Consider the following 22,304-nt stretch of genomic DNA (forward strand, 5'->3'; position numbering starts at 1 on the left):
AGTAAGCCTGTATTTACAGTTATAAGCATGACGGACAAACCCTAAGATGAATTGGAAAGCACAGCACAGATGAAAAAAATACATTGTTCTGAGATGCAGGACACGTGACTTACTGACTCTGCTGATCCTCCACTGATTTGGTGCTTGCAGTCTGCAAATCCTCCTCCTTTTCAGCTCTCTCGGTTAATTTATTTACAGGATCTTGTAAGCTCTAGATCACAATCAATACATAAACGAAAAAGAAAATGGTAGACAGTCAGGGAAATGATATTATTTCATGTAACATTAAACTGGCCCAGCTAAGTCCACATAAGAGAGCAAAATACTTTCAAAGTATTGGAGCCTAGTCTGAATCAGAGAGAGAAAATTCCTGCAGGTAAATTTTTTTTAGTGATTATTCACTAAAGCAGAGCTACAGTATAAATAACACGAAAAGAAGCAACCACTCACTATACATTTCCTTTATTGACCATTCATTTCTGAAGGAGGCCTCTTGGCTGTTGCTAAACTCCTATTCTGTTTCCAAAACGTATTTAAGAAAAATCTGTTCCGTTTGCAGCCCACACACTGAGAGAGAGAGTGTGTGTCTGAAGATGAGCTAGAATTAAAAATGAAATGAAGCTATATTTTTTTCTTCATACTGCTTCTTCATCTCCTCTCTCTGGCACAGCTATTTACAGGACCCTAACAATTTAGCTCATGTGCAAAGACTATAAGAAGGCCACACCTGTGTCCTCAGTGATAAACTCTTGTACTATATGACCTCCAGCTACTGTACTTCATCAAAACCTATTTGGTGTTTATTTTATAATTGAAGCAGACTTTGAGAGGCGGCTAAAGTGGAAGTTTTGTCATTTGAAAGCACGGTCGTGCACTGAAAAGTAAATATGTAAGTAACAGCATCCTGGCGTTTCGTGTTTATCATCTCAGTCCCAAATGTGGGCATGCAAACAAAAATACACAAACAGTTTATGCACTCAGTGACAAGGATTACATACATGATCATTAAAAGTATAGTATATATTGGGATGTTCTGATGTGGGTCTGCCTCACTCTCTCTTGTGGCAGCTACTCCACATATATAAATAATTTAATCATTAAATATGCACTGGGCCAGAGAGAGTAACTCCATACCCAAGTGGTTCAGGCACTCACCTGAGATGCAAGAAACCTTTGCTCAAACCCCTTCTTCTCATCAAGCAAGAGGGTCTCCCGCATCCCAGATGAGTGCTCCAGTCACTGGCCACAAGGAAAATTTCTTTTTTGCCTCATCCCCAGGCCATTTTGTGTGGAGTTAGGTGTGTGCCACCATCATTCTTGCAAGAAACAGCGTAGGCACTTCCCTTCCAGGAGAGGGTTCCCAGCTGTGGCTCCCAAGGAGAGATAGGCAGCTCCCCCCAGCCCAGACTTAGGTGCCTAACTCCCTAAAAACCAGTGGGGTTTAGGATACATCCCTCTCCTTGGCATCTGCTATCAGCTAGTTTAGGTAGCTCCTCACATAGTGTGCTGCCTTTTGTAGACACCAGTTTTAGGCATCTCTCTAACCCCATGAATTGTATAGGGAGCCTCAGTGCGTAACTCAGAGCTTGTGGATTCCACCTGTTGGTAACAGTCCTAAAAGTCAGAGATTGCAATGCTGAGCATTGCAAGACCGAAGTCCCTTTGTAGATTTGGGCCCAGATCATAAACTTGGAACTGTGAGAGTGGATCTTTGTGCCTGTGTAGAACAGCACTGAATTCAACAGAGCTCTGTGCAGACAGAAGTGTGTCTTGCAGGATCAGGATTTATATTTGTATCTTGCACTGTGCCAAATACACTACGTGAATGTAACAAAAAAACAAATGGAGCAGATATGATTTGGAATACCCACAAAAGAAGATCTTTTGGGTAAGTAAATGCCACTTTTACTGTCCCTTTTCTGATAACTGACTTTAAAGTGTTCATTTTACTGTAAGCCTTGCTGATATTCAGGATAACCAATTATTTATTTTTTGCTAAGAGAGAACACACTTTGTGAGAAGCACACTGAGTAGAGTATCAGAGGGGTAGCCGTGTTAGTCTGAATCTGTAAAAAGCAACAGAGGGTCCTGTGGCACCTTTGAGACTAACAGAAGTACTGGGAGCATAAGCTTTCGTGGGTAAGAACCTGAAGAAGTGAGGTTCTTACCCACGAAAGCTTATGCTCCCAGTACTTCTGTTAGTCTCAAAGGTGCCACAGGACCCTCTGTTGCTTTTTACACTGAGTAGAGAATCGTTATAGTTTGTGTCCAGAGTCTTAATAAAATGCTAGCATATGTCACTGGAATAGTAGAACCAGGGAAAGCTCTTGCTCCAAGTTCCCCACAGGATCACAAAGGAAAGTTAGAGTCACCAGTGATCTGCCATGTGGAAAATATTCCCACTTATTATCTAGTTTAGTTTGTTTTTACTGCTCCCCTGCTGACCTGAACAGATTATTCACCAGCGGGGGCATTTCTAACTCCTGTTTATATAATTTTGGTCCATGTTTATATGAAGGCAGCCAGTTGTACTTATTTTACCTTTGGTGTTTTAGGAACCAAGTTAATGTGCTTGCCATAAAGCTACATCTTGCAAGGTTTTTGTTTTCTTTATCCCAAGTTTATGTTTCTGTAAAGTAGCCTAAGTGAATTTAGTGCTGCATTGGAGAGTCGAGGTGTTTAAAGAATAGAAAAGAACACATGCAGCAGGAGTGCAAGCTTCTCATGCTGTGCTACAAATGGAACCTAGTGGAACCACTCCCTCTTCCAGTTCAGTCCGGCCCCCTTTGCTTATAATGCCAGAAAGAGCATTAATCAGCACCATTTACGAGGGGTTTTGTGGGTTTTAGGAAATGGACACTTGTCCACTGGCACCTAGAATGAAATCACTCTTGTATTTCATAGATACCATACAACAGATGGTACTGACTGGGCTGCATTCAAACTAGTGACCAAAGACGGATTCTTGCACCGCTGAAGTCTGTGGGAGTTTTTCCATTGACTTAAATAGGCACAGGACTAGGTTCCAACAGACTAAAGGCTTTGGTGAGATGCAGCTCAGAGGCACTGCACAGAACACAATGGGGAGAGAGCTGTACGTCACCTTTGTATCCTACTGATCCTCGGCTCCTCCAAAGGCTGAAGAGGCCCCTGACAGGCCCTGAGGACTTGTCTAAGTTACAGCAGCCTCCTCAGGTTGCCGCATGGGCCACAGCACTGCCTGGAATCTCTGCAGTGCAGTGTGCTGTGGTCCTGTCCCTGACACGCCCTTCTCTCCCCCAGGCCCACCCGTGGCATATGCCCTACGCCAGGGCTTTTGCAGGGTCCTCAGGAGACAGCCTTACATTTGTCTTCTGCAGTGCTCTCAGAGGAGAAATCCTCTGCCAGCCAGACATGGTGCTTTTAGGGCCCCTTTCCCTGACCGTCTCTCTCACCCTCCATATTCCAATACCATTTCCCTGAGCCATTCAGTCTTTCGTTTTAACTTTTATTGGAATGTAATAAATACAACTTACACTATGATTTTTTAACTGTTTTTGATTTCCAAAAAGTTTGTGGTTACCATAAAATGGTAACTGCAATACTAGATTAGCACCCATGCTCTCTTTAATGATTCAAAGGTGGAAAGAAAAATCCTCAGTATTCCCTGGGGAAATTACATACATAAAATGTTTTTTTAAACAGGTGTTTTCCTCTTAGAAACTCTAATACTAAGGTAATATTTTCCATCAGTGCTCAGACTGTTTCAGGAAATACTTTTTTATGGTACCAGGATCGGCACACCATGGGAAACGCCATACAGAAATGGTGCTCACAAGTGTTTGAAAAAGGTAACATAATAATAATAATAATAATAATGGAAGTTACTATTTCCTGTATTAGGAAAATAAATATAGCACAAAGTCCACAATTAAAAGGGAAATTATGCTGCGTGATGATTTAAAAAAAGAATGGTAGCCATATTTTAATGCAATATCCAAGTTTAATTATATTGGTATTTAAGAAATATTGTCTTGAACTCTGCTAGCAAATACTTCAGTATTTTCCCCCTTCTCTCTCCCCACTAAAAGCACTTATTTTTTTATGAAAGAGACAAAAGGGCTAGAGAATTTAGCAAATATTTTAATACAAAAATAAATGTAGTTAAATTAAGAAACAATGGTTAACAGTTTGGTTTACTGAATGTAAATCCAGTTTGTGATTGCAGTTGTGAACAAGTATACAAACAACAGTGTTTGGCATTCTGTGAATCTCTTTGGAAGGTAGGTTATGTTATGTTTTGATGGAGCAAGGAATTCTCTCTTACCTCACAGACAGTATAATAAGTAGACGTCACTGAAGTCACTGGAGTTGCGCACACTAAACCAAAGCTATTTGGTTCAGAATAAACAATATGCATAGGATCATATGCTTTGACTAGATGAATGTGCGGTGCTCCCATTGACTTTGCTGTGAGCTGTATGCCTGTATCCGAAACTCGACTCTCAAAGTATTAACAGAATCTTCTTGCTTGCCTCATTTATATCCCTCTACTATAAAATCAGGAATATACTTTGTGTAACCCTGTACACACTACATTCCTTAGAGCTTGTCTTCGCACCGAAATCACACCAATTTAATTTAAATGTTAAAATAAAAAGTTAAACTAGTACAGTTTTTGTGTGTGGACTCTTTTATGCCAGTTTAATGCTGGTTACATAGGTTTAACAAACCCTAGGGTAAAGAACTAATGTTTGAAGCCTTAACCAAATGTATAGGAAGTGACTCTTACTCAGGTGTTGCTTCTAACCCAGCTCCTGACCACACACAGAATTGTCTCAGCCACGTTTGGTGGTGCTTACTGTTCGTGTCTGCTGACCTGTTTGGAGTTGTAGGCTAACCCCTGAGCTGGTAAGTGCCAACTTTGCAGTGAGGACATAGGCTAAACCACTCTAGTGCTGATAATCCTTCAGTGCCTTCCCATGATTCCTCCCACTTGTCCAGAAGGACAGACAAGTTCTCTCACAACTCACCAGGAAAGAATCATAGAGCAGATCATCTTACTACAGCACGAAAAACCACAGGATCTGCCCCCACATGCCCTAGGTACACACACTGGTTAGCACAGCACCAGTGACGACACACTAACTCGAGTACGGCTTTGCAGTGTGGCTGCTCATACCTGACCTAGATAAACCCTGATGCTCAGACCCAGGTGCCAATCATTTCATATAATTCCACGATGAAGACCCACCCAATGAGACAATTATGGGACATCTGTTGCTAGACCATGAAAGGTGCTTTTGTCCCACTGTGGTTTCCTTCTTTTTCCTCAATAAATTAAAAAAAAAATTGAATGGGTTTATATCAGCAGCTGAATGAGAATTAGCCGTATATCCACCCACCCTTATTTCTTTCCCCCACGCAGTGTGAGGGACAGCTATCAAACTGGCAGAGGGCCAGGGAAAGTATGCCCTCCCAGTCCTACTGTCCAAAATAATGACCTTCTCACTAAGAAATTGTTATACACTTTTCAACACCAGTGTTATAAAAGGTGTAAGCTTTACCAAAGCCAGGCTACCGGCATTTTTACCTCTGTGTTCACTAACTCAACACGGTTTCAATGGCAAAGTTGTAAAAAGGTCTGCAACCTGCTTTTTATAGCTGATTGATGGCACCAGTGCTGAAAAATGGCTACAAAAATTCCTAGTGCAGAAGAATGTAAAGAACGAAGTGCCCCATGGGGGTAACATGATATGCTAGGACCACCATTTTCACCATCCCACCTAGTGAGTAAAATCAGCGCCTCTGGGCTTAGCAGTTCATCACCCCGGCACCTGTGGGCTTGCTGCATCAGTTACGAACGTAAAAAAATTGCTCGAGCCCTGGCTCCTCTTTCATTATAAATTAAACACTGAGTAAAATGTGGGCTAGTAAATAGGAATCAGGAGGGATGACATACGTAAGAAAAAGACAGCCGAATCTAATGATCCCTATACGGTGCTTTTACAGCCAGAGATCTCAAAGAGCTCTAAGTAGTCAGTCAGTAGCATCATCCCCACTTTACAGATACACAGAAAAGTTATGTGAGTTAGTGGCAGAGCTTGGAATCCAGGTCTTCTGTTTCCCCAGTTCAGGACCCACACTACTTCCAGACCCCTGTGAGCAATTCAGGAAGTTAGGAATTATACTACCAAAAAACACAAACAGGAATTAATGAAATATTAAAATAACTATGGCAAGAAACAATTAAAAGATATAGAAATGAGCTTCATTCATAAAAAGAAGCAACTGATGCGTATTCTGACATTTGTTATAGAGTAAAATTGTTCAGGTTAGTGCAACCTTAACGTTCTACACGCTCAATCAGCCCATTCCCTTGAATAATACTGTAGCAAACAGATCTCTCCAGGATGCATGGAGTCTTTAAATATTAATAATCATCTTTCATCAAGCATAAAACTAAGAGTCAGGAAATACAGCTGCAATCGCACAGTTACACTACTCTCAGAATACACCCTGAAGCAAAGAAAACAAATGGGTTGCTTTTCATTAACAGAGCTTGGCAAGCATCTCCAAAGACAATGTTTTCTTTCCAGAAACAATCCCAACAGGCATTTCAGAGGCTCTTTGCTGAGGTAAGCCTAATACATGAATACTCATTCATATATTAATTAAAACTTCCAAACATAAATAGTAATTTCCACTGTACAGTAATATTGCTAATTTTTCAATGACGGTCTATATTTAACTAAAATATTACATTTAAGAAAATAATGTTTGTTTTCAAATAATGTCCCAAAGTAAGGCCCTGATCCTACAAATATTTATGCTTAACTTAACTTATGCAAGTAGTCCCAGTGAAGTGTATGGGACTACTTGTGTGACTAAAAATAAGCACCATGTGTTTTTCAGGACAGGGCTTCAAAATGAGAAAAGTGACTTGATGGCATAGTAGCAAGCATCAGATTTAAGAATTACAGTGATTCTTCATACTTATATATATTTTAAATTATGGAGGTTCTTGATCATAATTCCACAGTGTGTGTTTGGAAACTGGTTTACAGGGTATATATTCCTAGTTCTTTCTACATGTAAGTGGCCTTTCAAACTCAAAATTGCACACACTGTTAGTTTTTATTCCCTTTGAATTTTCTAATTAGCACTTGTCCAGTTTAATTTCACAAAATATAACTGTAGCTTAAAAGTGTTAGTATCAATTTGTGGTTTTTTAAAGGATTGTTGTTTTTCTACACAAAAATTGGCACGGAGATTAATCTTGAGTAGATCTGATGCAATGTGTAGATTTAAAAACACAACAACAGGATTTATGGTCATTTTTAGCTGTTTATCATTATTCTAAAATTTATGCATCAAATGAATAGCTGACAGAAGCAGTCTTCATTGGATAAAATTTCTGTCTTACATACACAGTCTCTCCATCAGCAGCTACACTTATCTGTCAGATTTAATTTTACAATGGAAAAAGTTTCATGTGTTATTGCTGACAGAGAAGTTTTTATATGCAGCTGCTGATGGATACATCTCGGAGAAGTTGCATTTCTTTAGCAGATAAAATTTTATCCATTAGCAGCTTCTGCTACACACAGTCCTCTTCTGGAGTGATGGTGGTGGTGGCCCTCAAGAGCAGTGGGTCTTGAGGTTAACACCCCATCAAGATGCACAGGGCAGTTCACTCATCTCAGAGCTACTGATTCAGGCTTTCTGCAGACTCAGGCAGATATTGGTACACTGGTTACACTCAGTTCATATTTTCAAGCCTATCTTCACAGCCATGAAGGCTAAAAACTTTAAAAAAAAACAACCTTGGATTCTGATGTAATCACATGACCCCAGGAGCTGAGGACTTAGCCATATACATAGCCATTAAGGCCTATAGTACCTGTGGTTTAATCTGGCCATATAGTAGCCTTAACTGTGTCACAACCCACACGCGAGTGCACACAACATTTTGTTGTGAAACAGTTATATACACAGTATGTATATTTGTAACATAATATAAAATTTAAATTTATTAAAATTACACATGCACATTAAAGATATATAGGCACAGAGGAAAAAACTGAAATATTAGAAATATTCTTTGTATGAAAGATAAGTCTTCTATAGCCATAACATGAAGCCATCTATTGAAATTATGGGGATATGAATCTATCATCCATTCACTCAGCTTTCTAAAAAAAGCTAGATTGTTACTATTCAGTAATATTCATGTACTTGAAATGAATAAATGAAATATGATGACCTACAGATTTAAATTAAAATCTATTCATTATCCACAACTGTAAAATTAGTTTAGTAACACAGATTGTTTAAAGTAGGAAACCATAACATATTAATTTTTTTTTTTAAGTAAAAACTTCGGTGTACCATGGAAAGTGGTCATTGTAAGAGCTACCAAAAGAAAGAAATTCCTGATATTAAAAGACAACTAGCCTAATCTTCTATCCCAAATATTTAGTTATTTTCTTAAACATTTCCACTAACCCTTCATGTAGTTCCATGCTGAAAATCCCAGAACAGCGATCAGCATGACGTTCTCAGCATGGTAAAATGTCATAGCAAAAAACAAGGAGCCATATTTTCTCAACATGAGAGGCCAGCTCTACAAATTATAAGGATTCTCATTATGAGGCAAGAGCTCTATATGCTACATTGTGGAAATATTCACATCCATTTTTATGGCTGTAGTTTGTTTTAAGAGACTTCATCACGCACACACACACACACACCCCACCCCCCAGATCACACTTCTTTGAGTCACTGAGTCCAAAGCCAATTTTAATTGTAATCAAACATATCACAGAAGAGGAGTAAAATCAGAATAGCATTGCCTAACATCCTCCACCACAGGGATCTTTTACGCATGGAAATAAGCAGGTTGGCTGCCCAAGTCCTCTCTCAGCATGACATCTAAAATGTGTCCCAGATATTGAGATCTGAACAATATTTGGCTAGTTATTTATAATACATGTAGAGGAATCTCACTTTCTTAGACTATGTTAGAAGAGCAAATATAACTTAGAGAATGTTTTCACTTCAAGGTCCCAGAAGCAAAGACAAGGTTTTCATCTCAAGACACACTATAATACCAACAGAAAAAAAGTCAGAGTATTCAACAACAAATATATTTGTTTGCTTCAAAGCATGAGAAAAGGAAGTTAGTAAACTACCTTCGGTGTAGCGTGATCAGGCCTAGGCTGCCCTAGTACTCTAGCAATCATGCTACCAAATAGGGGATCCAAATCAGAAACTTTGCCCCCAAATCTGGGATGTGCCTGAGCTGCACTTGAGGCAGCTGAGTGAGGGGAAACAACGGCGGCTTTATGCCCTGCCCGATCCTGGGACTAACGGGATCAACTTGATCCCGTGTGCAACTTGCAGCAGCCTCAAGGCTATTACATATGCCTCGCTGCCTATTGCTTTATCACATAGGGCTGTGCTGGTCATGATCCCAGTCTTCTGCACCGGGGGCTGAACGAGGTGCGGTGGAGCCACTATGGTAGCTTTATGGTATCTGAGGACTCATGGATTCCTCCTCCGGCTAGTTAAGCTAGCATTATGGCAGCTTTATGATGCTTTAATCGGGCTCAGAAATGGGCCCTTGATTTATTTTTGCTGTTCCTTGGTCAGTGGAGGTTAGCAAATCAGATTTTTTTGAGCTGTTGCACCAGCAGACCTAGGGTTGCCAATTTTGGTTGGATGTATTCCTGGAGGTTTCATCACATGACAATTTTAATTAAAGATTAATCTTTAATTCCTGGAGACTCCAGGACAATCCTGGAGGATTGGCAACCATAAATCCCTATAGGCTCTTTGGGGTTGTGAGGTAACTCTCCATAAAGCTCTAACCTCAAGTCTCTCCCCGCTCTGGGGCCTATAGTGCAGCTGCAAGGCTGACTAGTGAAATGTGGACCAACTGGTTATTCTGCGTTTGAGACACATACAATTGAGGATCTGACCTGGAATTGTTTTAAAGCTAGGCTGTCTCAATCAATATTATATTGTCACAAGTTGTTCATTCTGGCCTTTCCTGCTTGTTGCAGCTCTCCTATCACTTCCCCAAATGCCTCCTGGACGGAAATACTTCCATCTTCTCCCCATCCCTATTTATTTGGTGCAAATGGGATCAGGCGGTTACATGCCTTCTTTGCTGTGTAATGACTACTGGGCAAGAGACTACTCTAATTTTAACTGAACAGTTGACAGATTTTTCAAAAAAAATTCTGTTTCTTTAGTGAATCCCCAAATTGCAGTGATCAGTGATTTTTATAGTGAGGCAGAAGAGCTCATAAACATAAGCATTGAGAATGGAGTCCAGCCCTATGTTCCAAGTGTGGCAGATTCAGAGGTTCTACTGCACTCCTGAAATTCCACCACAGAATTTGTAACAAAGCAAAGGAGAAGAAAAAAAAAGAGCTTGAGCATCCAAAATCACCTTGTGGGTACATAGATGCAGACGTTCTTTTTAATATGAGGGGATATTTTTAAAGAGCTGTTTATAAAAACAAGTGCAAAAAGCAAAATGGTGGCCATTCAATATGTGGGATTGTGGAGGACAATGTAAAACCTAGAGTTTGTCCTGCTTGCCTGCTATTCTTTTTGGCCCTGATTCAGCACTTGGGGCACATCACTATTTGAGATAATACTTGAGCATGTGCTTAAATGCCATCGCTTTGTTGATATGGGGCCATATGCTGGCCACTACGCATTTATCAAAAGGAAATGCCAGGATACTTGATAAACTGCACACCATGACCACGCGTTGGCAATCCATGACAAACCCCCTAGATATAAACATGCAACTAAAAAATGTGTACTGCTTTTCTCATTTATTACCAAATCACTTGATCAATGGATACATAAAAGAATACACCTGTATGTTCCTTACCTTTAACATAGTGAATTCGTATGGCTGATAACCTTTGAAACTTTCATGGATAGCTGCCATGGTGTGTGAGGTTTTTTCCCAAAAATGAAGCAGCGTTGTCTATAAAGAAAGTAATATTTCAATACAATATTAGTATAATAATCAGTATTAATGCTAACTTTCATTCCCCCAAGCGATTTTGATATTCTTATACTTATCAGCATATTGTCATATTACCGTAATATGAAAAACAGATTTTACAGCTTACAGGGAATATTTCCTTTGAGGTTAAAGTGTTCTTTGAATACCTGATATGTTGTTAAAACATGAGACAGGAGGTTACATCTACTCGCTCCAAGAAGATCCACTTTCTGACACACATCAGTCTTCAATTTGTCAAAATTTAGTTTTGCATGACGTACTTGTGCTTGAACCTTCAAATACAAAGAGTCATTTATCACAAACAGGAGATGAGGGAGTTTGGAGCAGCTGGTTTTTAATTATTTAAACTTTTTCTGCTTCCATCTACCTAGCCTAGCAGCTTATAAAAAAAAAAAAACACCCTGAAAAACAGTGCAGCAAACGTATATAATCTTTTCAGAAAATTAGGTAAACATAACAGGACTAGTTAAAAACCTATATAAGGCCCCTATTGTGCTGTCGAATGTTGCACAAAACTCCCAGATTTATTCATGATAGCATATGGTCTTATTTTTCTCTTGTCCTTTTTAGTTACTATAAGTAATTATATTCATTCACTGAAGATGTTATGTTATAATATTGACACACACACTACATAAAATGCATGTTAAATATTTATTATTTATAATGTGTTCAATATACAGTGTCCTTATTTTTATAACAGTTTGTAGGAACACATTCAAAAGCTTTAAGGATAATCAACTTATTTGGAACTGAATGCACCTTATTATGCATTATAACAAGAGTATTTATTGCGTGTCTAGCAGTTAAATATATATAGTTATATATGTATGCATCTCTTTTAGACACAGTCAAAAATGTGCTGTAATATGCATAAAGCACTTTATAATCAATGTGAATGAAACTATACAGTCATCATCTGGCTATTGTTGCTCATATCTGACTATGGTAGATGTTACAATTTAACAGTTTAATTCTATTACAAAAGTTCTCTATTCAAAGCTTTCTTTATAATAGGTAGGTAGGTTTTTTTTATACTTTTAATAAAAACACCAGAACCTTCTTATCCTAGGTAAACAAGCATATAGAATTTCACGGGACTGTGTTTTCTGCTCACATTAACCTTTGCATACCCACTCTCCAGAATTAGCCCACAATTTTGCCTGTTAAACAAGTAATTTTTGTTTTGAAGGCCAGTAAAGTATTGGTTCTCTTAGCAGTAGCAGCAGCTAACAGAGTAAAAGGCTGATCTGGATGTTTTGTGAATAGGGTTGGGGCGTAACCAGAATTTTCCCTAAGGGAGGAAGCCCAGAGTTTTCCCTCCTCTGCCCTGCACCCAGCCCCAAGCTCTCCATCCCACAAACTCTTCCTCCCCTCCCCCACTGCCTCTACACTCAGACTCATAATCTCCACCCTGCAGCCAGCTCTACAGTCCCTTCCTGCTGCCCCACACCAGACCTGCACCCAGCACCAAGCTATTCCCACCCCACACCCTGCTCTTTCCCCTACATTGCCCTGCACACAACTCCAAACTCTCCCCACCTCATACCCAGCCCTGAGCTCTCACCCACAGAGGTGATCAGGCTGAAGAGCACCGTACCCAGCAGGGGCCAGGTAGTTCTAGGAGCCCTAGACCCCACCCTCCTGCAACTCTGCTCCCCCAGGATGTGCTAAAGCCTGGATCAAACCTTGTACCTTCTTGGAGGCTGGGGGTTCCTGGAACCAAGAGTCTGGGGGTGGCCAGTGCCCATGGCTGTAGGAAGAACTGCAAAGGTGTGAGGGGGAGAGGGAAAAGGAGAAGCAGGCACACGGGGCCACACCACCACTCAAATTTGGCCTGGCCAATTATCTGTCCTGACAGGGGGGCAGTCGGGCCAAATTTGAGTGAGTGGAGTTATGACTTGGTGCACAGGTGCACTCAAATTTCAGCTCATGGCACCCCTGACCAGAGAGTTTCATTTTCATGACAGTTCTGCAAGTCTGCCTTAGTATTACATCGATGGAAATCTTTGTATGTAATTCCTCAGATTTCTTTTAAGGAAATGGAGAAATATTGCACACACGTACCTCTCTGTTGATTTCCCTGTATACCACCATAGTTACAAATCAAAAAGTTTACCTAACAAAAACTCCACAGTGAAATGGCAGGCAAAAATAAATGAAATAAATTAATTAAAAAAAAAAATCACACCCACATAATCAATATTGATATTATGTATTAACTTATTCCATATTACAACAAATAGTACTGCAGCCCTGTATTTGGAGGAAACTTCATACCACTTGTTCCAATGTATATTATTTTATTCCGAATTAGTCTAGAAATTCAAGAACAGTGAAGATAAGCTACTTCAAAAGGCCAGTTTTAAGGCTTGGCTACTGAAGCCTGTGTGTGCGCAAAAATTTCTTTAAAAAAAAAAATCTTAACTATAACACAAATAAATTTCCCCGTCATCACATAACTTAATATAAATGAGTACATTTTGTTCAAAATTCACTCTCCCATTTCCCCTCCCCCACCACAGACACACAGAGAGAGCAACTGAGACAAGCACTTAAAAATGCAACCTTAAAAGAAGAATTTTGGAAGAAGTTATAAGTACACGAAAGAAGGAAGCCTAAACATAGATTATCTATAGCTTTTGCTACCAAGCAATGCTATATGAAGGTACTTGAATGGGAAAGGTGCTGGGGTTCTGGGAAATATACTGGAGACTTAGGACCAAATTCTGGTTTCAGTTACACTCTTGTATATCCAGAACAGCTCCATTGATGTCAATGGGGTTACACGAGTTACTCTGGATATACAAGAGTGTAACTGAGATCAGAATCTGGTCTCTAGTCCATATGCTGTGATCCTGTGTTTTGCAAGAAAACAATGAATGCCACTATGACCTTGCATAGTGATATCCCAAGTGTGCAAAGAATGTTCATTTCTGAATATTCTGTCACACACAAGGCAGACCACAGGAATAATTCCTGCTGACAGCATGCATAATTATTAATTTCCAGAATTGTAAATCTGCACAAGGGTTTTATATAACAGACTGGAATTAGGATGTATGTGAGGTTTCCAATTTATTACAAATAATACTTTCTCAACTGAAGGAAAGGTTAGAAAATTACCACAGAAAGTGTGCTTTTTTCCTTTTAGTGGTATATGATTAAACCATTGTATGTTCTCTGTAACCTAGGGGCCTGCCTCAGGATACATCCTCTAAAGATTCTATGTAACATAGTACATGTCAAACTATATACCTATATCCTAACTGAATCTATGATTATAAATCTTTTAGCTTCCAAAAGAGAAAACAAAGATGACTAATACTTCATCCACTTGACCCAATGTGTAATTCAAGACCATATGTTTTGTGTGTCAATACTGATTATTAAAATACTTAATGTACTGCTGTGTTACCAAATGCCATTCACTTTTCCTGCCAAACAAGGAAGACAAGACACCACTGAGAATTATTAAATAGTTGATTTCATCTAGTATTTTGAGTTACCGGAGGTTTGGTCAGTAATGGGACTTCTTTTTCTGCAACAGCAGTACAGGATATTCAGGAGAGAATGCAGCCTAGTACACCAGCTTGAGTCTTTGCTTATTTTTGTTTGTCTATACATGCATTTACAATCCAAATTACATTAAACATCTTTTAAGAATATTTGTGGCTTTAGGAATTAATAATAAAACTAACACTTAATCATAATCTACTTCAGCAGTTCTCAAACTGTGGGTTCCCGTTTCAATGGGGTCGCCAGAGCTGGCGTTAGACTTGCTGGGGCCCGAGGCCAAAGCCTGAGTCCCACCGTCTGGGGCTGAAGCTGAAACCTGAGCCCCATTGCATGGGACTGAAGCCCAAGGGCTTCAGCCCTGGACGGTGGGGCTCGGGCTTCAACTTCAGCCCTGGGCGGCAGAGCTCAGGCTACAGGTTCCCCACCCAGGGTGACAGGTCTTGGACTTCGGTTTTGGGCCCCCCTCCCGCCCGGGGCATTGGGGCTTGGATGGGTTCAGGCTTTGGCCACTCCTCTCAGGGTCATGTAGTAATTTTTGTTGTCAGAAGGGGGTCTCAGTGCAATGAAGTTTGAGAACCCCTGATCTACTTAATACCTCATAATTCATTAGGCACTGACAGAACCGTGCGTTCTCTTCTCAAATAAAGGGCTCATGTAATACACCCTAATCATCTCCCTCCCCTGCAATTACTCTATACACCATGACTTTGATGACCGCATTTCATCATGGCCCTTATCCTGCAAACTCTTACACATATGTTCAGGGCCACCCAGAGGATTCATGGGCCCTGGGGCAAAGCAATTTCCGGGGCCCCTTCCATAAAAAAAAAAGTTGCAATACTATAGAATACTATATTCTCGTGGGGGCCTCTACAGGGCCCGGGGCCTGGGGTAAATTGCCCTATTTGCTCCCCACCCCAGGCAGCCCTGCATATGTTTAACTTTGCTCATGTCTTGAAAGTTCAGCACATGAATGTATTGAAGATTGTGACCCTGATGAGATTTTTAAGAATTCTGATAGGGGTCAAAGGATTCTATTGACTACATAAGTAAATTACACTAATCCAAATACGCCTTGAACATTTCCCAGTGAAAGAGGCAGGTACCCAGCATGTAGTGCTCAGCAGTTGCTTAGTTTCATAGCATAGATTAGAACTGGTTGCTATACAAGCAAATCCGGCAATGTCACCAACACCATCTGTAAAACTTCTGACTGCCTTGTCTTTTAGTTACTAAAGTGCCAAGCACTGAACAAAAAAATCATTTTCTATTCCCGACATTCAGATATATTACTACAGTGAATGTACGTATTACTTCTAACAGTCTTGCACTGAAACCTATAAAATACAGATTTGGAATACACTACTTTATACTTATATTACCATCGGTCTTAAATATTAGATTTTTTTATTTGAATTCGAACTATAACATTTTCCTACTCAATCAATCCAAGTTCTCACAGGAGGTTGTAGCATTTTAATTTGTATTAAAGCAGCAATAAAACTAAAACTACCAGATAAAGCAAAGGTGTCAGAGACACAATAAATTATAGAAAACTGAGAAACAATGTCACACAATCCATAACGGAATGAGCAGAATATAAAGAAGTGCTATTTAATTTGAATCATCATAGCAGCAACAGCATTTCAGTTTGATTTACTTGAGAACCAGATGAGACCTTGGAAATTGGAACAATCACATTTTCCTGTCAGACAACCGGTCTGAAATCTTAACTGCTCGTGAACAAATGATTGGGAAAAGTTTCTCTCCCTGGTCGCCTGAGTGCTGTATTTCTCTTAACGTAATTGAAATAAAAAATTTTGTGAGCTGATGGCCAACTCTGTTCATAAATTAAATTCCCATGATTTTGATATATATCTAACTATGCTTATACCGTATACTGTGACTGAGTCATTTTAAAGAAAACAAACATGTAAAAAGTTATGCTACCATTTTAATCCCCCCACTTCCCAACAACTATATGTTCTGAACTCTGTCATTTGCACTGTCTCTAATTTTAGATGTTTCCACGATCTCATTGTATTTCAGCTGGTATAAGGTTAAATTCAGTCTTGTAGCTAGTTTCCGTCGCACAAATGACATTATTTATTCAAGAACAAGATTTTTTCCATCCACCTTTATCAAAATGAGAGGCGTAAATGAAACTTAATTCTAATTCATGTATAAAAACAATAGCCTGTGACAGTAATTCACATTTTTAATTTTAATATGTGACTATTCCCATTGAATTTCAACAGTAATGCTCGTTATTACTACTATTTAACATTTATATTATGGTAGTTACTGAAGGCCTCAACCAGGTTGGGTCCCATTGTCCTAGGAACCAAACATTACTAAATTAAAGTTCTGCCCCAAGGATTACTAATTTAAGTACATGTGTAAGCGTTTGAAGGATTGGGCCTACATCAAACTGAAAACACTCTAGACATAACCCCCTTAATAACTACCAGTCTAATATAAATCCTGAGGAACTTCAAACTACAGCACTGTTACTGAGTATGCATTATGGTAGCTAGTAGTTTTTTAGTAATGTATAAGGTATAATATATCTTAATAAAGAATTTACTATTGTAAAACTCACCCCAACTTCAATGCAGGCAGGACTGGGGCCCTAAATCTACTTAACACTCCAGGGTTTTTGCACATTATGTGCACTAGTTTTCATGGGAAAGGTCATAACATCGTCTTCCCTCATCTGAATGGTAATAGAGAAGCCAAAAACATAAGGAAGTGTGTGTGTGCACCATGCAAGGAAGGGATGGGTGGATTAAATTTCATGTGGACACTACGTTCGGACATGAGAATGAGTAGTCCTGAACTAGCACATAGCACATGAAAGATAGTATAATGCAGTTTCTAAGGACCATGATATTACCAGGAACAAAAGAAAGCTTCTTGGTTTTGTTCCATCAATCTCTCTCTCTCTCTTCTACAGTACACAAGGTGCTAGAGAACAATAGGGTTTTGAATTATTTTTTCATTTGAAAACTGATCATACTTTACTAAAGCTTTACAGACAGAAGTAAAAGCCATGTTGTCCGTTGGCACTACATAAATGATAAATTAAAATTAAAATGAAGAGCCCCGAATTGTTAGGAAGCAATATATAAAGGAACTTGATCTCTTTGTAAGGGTACATGACTGAGAATCTAAACCATGTATTTTTATAATTATAGTGTAATTTACCAAAATGGAACAGAACAACTTGAAATGCTTTTAAGGGTGGGTGAAAGAGCTCTGTTTTTGAAATCTATTAGTAAGTAGGTCTTTAAAAACCCTATCCACCTGGATAGCAAAGTAGAACAACTAGTAGAGAAACAATAATATGTTTGTGTTGGGTTAAGTTTTAAAATACAAAAATTTTTTTTTTTAATTAATGACATTAATAGTTCTTATTCATCTTTTAAAATAGTATTGTAGTTTTAGGATACTAAGCAAAGTGAAACAGAAGTTACTATATACTTTATTTGTGTATTTGTCTATTAAAAAAACACTTTACTAAAAAGATCAAAGTGTTTATAGGTAACAGACTTCTGAAACCCAGGAATCACCACTTTTGAGTTCTGCCTAAAAATCAATGGCAGATTAAGCCTATTAGGGCAGATTTTACGCTAGTTTAAATTGTTATAACTTCATTGCCTTTAAATGAGCTATGACCATTTATACCATTTTTTTTGTCACTTAGTGCCTGATTCAAAGCCCACTCAAGTCAACGGAAAGACTCCCATAGACTTCAGTGGACTTTCAATTAGGCTCTTATTAAAATGTTCATAGAAGAACCATAATCTTGAAGAACTCCATACAAGTATTTGTAGACCTGCTTGTTTTATTTTTATTAGTAGTAAACAGCTCTGGTATTCTTTAATAGAACCCCTCCCTCCAAAGTGTGCCTGAAATACCTCACATATTAAAGGAGATGAGACAAATGGACCTGTGATGACACGAGTCTTTGGGGTCCATGAAGCCTAAAGACATTCCCTTCCCACCCCTACTACTCACTACTGGGAAATTTATAAAGAGCAAGATTATCTCAGCTTTCATTTAATTAGTAGATTTCTAGCTTTGTTTTCATTACAGAGCTGTCCTTGAAAATGTGACCACCACTTGGGCTTAAAATCTGTCAGTGATTTTTCCCACTGATTATCAGCTGTTCATAGTTCTTCAACCCGGTGTCCACCATGTCCTGCCGTGGTATTTGGGGTCTGTGGAACCTCTCTAGCAATGGGGTCTCCAGGTGAAAGCAGTGTGTTGGAAAGATTCTTACAGTCTAAGGCCAGAAAGGACCATTAGATCATCTAGTCTGACCTTCTGTATAACACTGGCCATTAAATTTCACCCAGGTACCTCGGTATTGAGCCAATAACTTGTGTCTGACTAAAGCATACTTTCCAGAAAGGCATCCAGCTTGCTTGTTATTTTTTATAAACACCAATCAGTGGAGAATCTACCACTTCCCTTGGTAGTTTGTTCCATTAGTTAATCACCCTCACCACCTTACTTCTGATGTGCATTTGTCTGGCTTCCAAACATTGGCTCTTGATACGCCTTCCTTGCTAGATTAAAAAGCCCTTTAATACCTGATATTTTCTCCCTCTGAAGGTACTTCTACACTGTAAACCAGTCACTTCTCAATCTTATTGATAAAATAACCAGATTGAGCTCTATAAGACTCTCACTAGAAGTCATTTTCCGCAGCCCTCAATTAATTTTTGTGGTTGTTTTTTGCACCCTCTCCAAGGACAACAACATGAGAAGTGGGGTGTTGTCTGGATTGCCTCAAATTGTATTAGCTTGGTGCTGCAGGCTCCCTTCCAGCTGCCTACAACTGAGGCAGGCTCTCTGCTGAGCAGTATGATATGAGCTCTATGTTCCTTCCCAAAAATTGAGATAGCAACCCCAATCTATTTCAGAGCTGTGTCTAGCAGCCACTATCTGGAGGGGGAAATGGTGAATTTTCTTCACTTCCTTCAGTACTCTCAACATACCGGACCATGACACTAATCTCTCCAAACTTTGGCCTTTCTTCACTGTCCCCACTACTAAAATTCTGTCCACTCCTGAATTCTCCCCCCAATAATTACTGTAACCTCTTCCTTCTGGCCTCTCTCTCTCTTTTTCCTTCAGGCTATCCAAAATGCTGCCAGTCACCAAAGCCATCTTCCTCTCACACAACTCCAATCACATCCCCGTCCTGCTTGATACCTCCACCATCTTACTATCTTTTCCTAATATAGACAGGTGCCTCATCTTCACTTACAACACCCTACACAGCTACCCCCACCCCCCCATTTGCTTTCATTTTCTCCTTCAGTCTTCTCCTTTCCTAACAGCCTTCCCAATCCTTTCATCCAATAACCTTTTGCCTTGTACCATGTTGTACCAACACCTGGAACAGGCTTCCTGTCCTCTTGGCTAGGTACCGTCTTGTATCTTCCCTTCTTCAAGTTCCTCCTTCAAACCCACCTCTTCTAGCAATCCTATCCTATCTCCTAGAAAGGTAATTGAGTCCAGCCCCCTGCCTTCACAAGCAAGACCAAGTACTGATTTTTGCCCCAGATCCCTAAGTGGCCCCCTCAAGGATTGAACTCACAATCCTGGGTTTAACACGCCAATGCTCAAACCACTGAGCTACCCCCCCCCCCATCCCTCCTCCTATATCTTGTTTTATTTTATTTATCCTGTTAAGATATTTGCGGCAAGGAAGGAAGTTTGTGTTAAATTACAAAGTGCTGTGCTAGCAGTGCTATCTATCTGTATTTTTAAAATGGTAATATAATATTGGAAGCAAAGATGCTAGTGAGCATTTTTTGAGTTCAGACACTGCTTATTTTTTAAGTCATGGGAGAAGAGGATTACCCTTTTTTTTTTTTTTTTTTTTTTTTATATAAAGACTTTGTACAGACCTGGCAGTACAAAACTCTTAGCATCATGGACACATGCCATGTTGTGTCAACATCTTTGTGGATTTTGTTTACAGGGAAAAATAAATTTGCTCCTCTTGTCAAGTTTATATAGAATCATGTGCTAAGCTTGTAAAATTTTACTAGCTTGAGGTTCTTGGCTCAGAAGAGATGTAACTTCAGTATAATTATGATTAAGTGATGATCATAACTGTTTATTTCATAACCACAGACAATCGGCAGATGTGAACAATTCTCTGACTCCAGCAAGGATACAGCATTAGTGCTAGCCCGCCTGTTCTCCTTCCCATCCAACATACAATTGCTCAAACCCATTTTCAATGATGGGTGGAACAAAAATTGAGTTGTAAAAGGCAATTAGCCTAGATCTGCCAGACATACACCACACACAGTGAAATCAGAAAAGGAATGGCTTGTCTGTGATATAGCTCCACTACTCTAACATTTGCTGTTTCCCTTCAAATTCCATTTCATACATTTCATATTTTATCTCTTTAAAAAGATTTTTAATGAACCTATCAAAGTAGCAATGGAAGGACTAACATATTCCTCTTATTAAAAGAACAGATATATAATATAGATTAAATTCATTCTACTGGACCTCCCTATGCTCAGGAATATATGCTGTTGCTGTTAGCAATAAGAAATTAATTACTTATCAGTCATTTAATTAGTGCTGAAGTGGAAGAGGCAAAAGACATTTTTGCACTGATTTTTTTTTTATTTTTACAGACTACTGAATTTGAAGTTGGCTTGTATTAATAAAGAGGTCTATTTCACATTATATAACATATACAAGTTCAGTTCATATAAACAGTCAGGAGTTTGACTGCGATGCTGAGGGCAGCTGAAAAAAGTTTACCCGTGTCGCTTGCTCAGGCACTCCTATCTTTTCAAGTGTCCTGTCCTTTCTCCAATGACCACAGCTCTTTGTCCTAGTTTCATTGCTCCATAAAACCTCCAAAGCTACTAGCCGGGTTCTTTCAATGATATAGGTGGCAGGCTCTTTAAAGGTGATTGATTGGGTGGCACTCTCTTATTATTTGTTCTTCTGTAAGGAGGGACGCATGGAGAGCTCAATGGCCTATTTCACCCTTAAGAACCGCTGAGCAGGAAGCACATCTTGGAAAAACCCATTGGCATACTACAAGCTTTTAGCCAATTAGTTGGTCTGCTTACTTCTATGGGTCTTCTGTGTACAAGGGAACAACTACGGACCCGGCCCTGTAGAGGCTCCTTTCCCTGGAAGAAGGAACTGATCCTCAGGGTCAGCACAAGCAATTCTAACTGGCTGGCCAAGCTACGGAACAGTGAATGTAGGAACAGTGAATGTAGGAAGCGGCTGCAGTGTGACCTGCAAATAAAGGAATTCTATTGTCTCTCTCTCTCTCTAGGACCAGGTGAAAGGGGTTGTAAAACCCTGATTACAAGGAGCAGCATAAAATACACCACCAATGAGAAGAGAAGACAAGCAAGCCTGGAGGGGAATGAGGGATTGTCCCTTCCTCTATACACTCCCTGCATGTTGGCGTGGTGGCTGTGGCACATAACTATTAACATTTCAGAAGCTGCAGTTCTGGATCTATAACTTCAGGTACAAGTTAGTGTCATCTCTTTTACATTCTTTTAACATCGTGGGTTTTTTTTTTTTTTTTTAATCAATGTAATTTTATGGCTGCAAAATCCATGACTCAAAAGTTAGGAAATGCCATTAAAGTTGCCCATGGAACTTTAATTCATCTCTCCCAACCCTTGTGCGTATGAATTATTATACTGTAATTAAATGATCACTTCTTTTCCCCCCCCCCCAC

General features: G+C 39.4%; 1 protein-coding gene across 5 annotated transcripts in view; it reads right to left on the reverse strand.

Moving 5' to 3' along the window:
- ICA1 (islet cell autoantigen 1) overlaps window positions 1-22,304 on the reverse strand; it is a 93,290-nt gene that overhangs the window by 18,176 nt on the left and 52,810 nt on the right. For all 5 annotated transcript variants that reach the window (XM_005299879.5, XM_005299878.5, XM_042856769.2 and 2 more), the window contains 3 exons: window positions 11,179-11,304; window positions 10,892-10,990; window positions 114-211 (listed from right to left, as the gene is read on the reverse strand). In XM_005299879.5, coding sequence (XP_005299936.1) covers window positions 114-211; window positions 10,892-10,990; window positions 11,179-11,304 — 323 coding nt within the window. The remainder of the gene's footprint in view (window positions 1-113; window positions 212-10,891; window positions 10,991-11,178; window positions 11,305-22,304) is intronic.

This window comes from Chrysemys picta, chromosome 2 (genome assembly GCF_011386835.1).
Source record: "Chrysemys picta bellii isolate R12L10 chromosome 2, ASM1138683v2, whole genome shotgun sequence".
In the NCBI taxonomy this organism is placed as follows: Eukaryota; Metazoa; Chordata; order Testudines; family Emydidae; genus Chrysemys; species Chrysemys picta.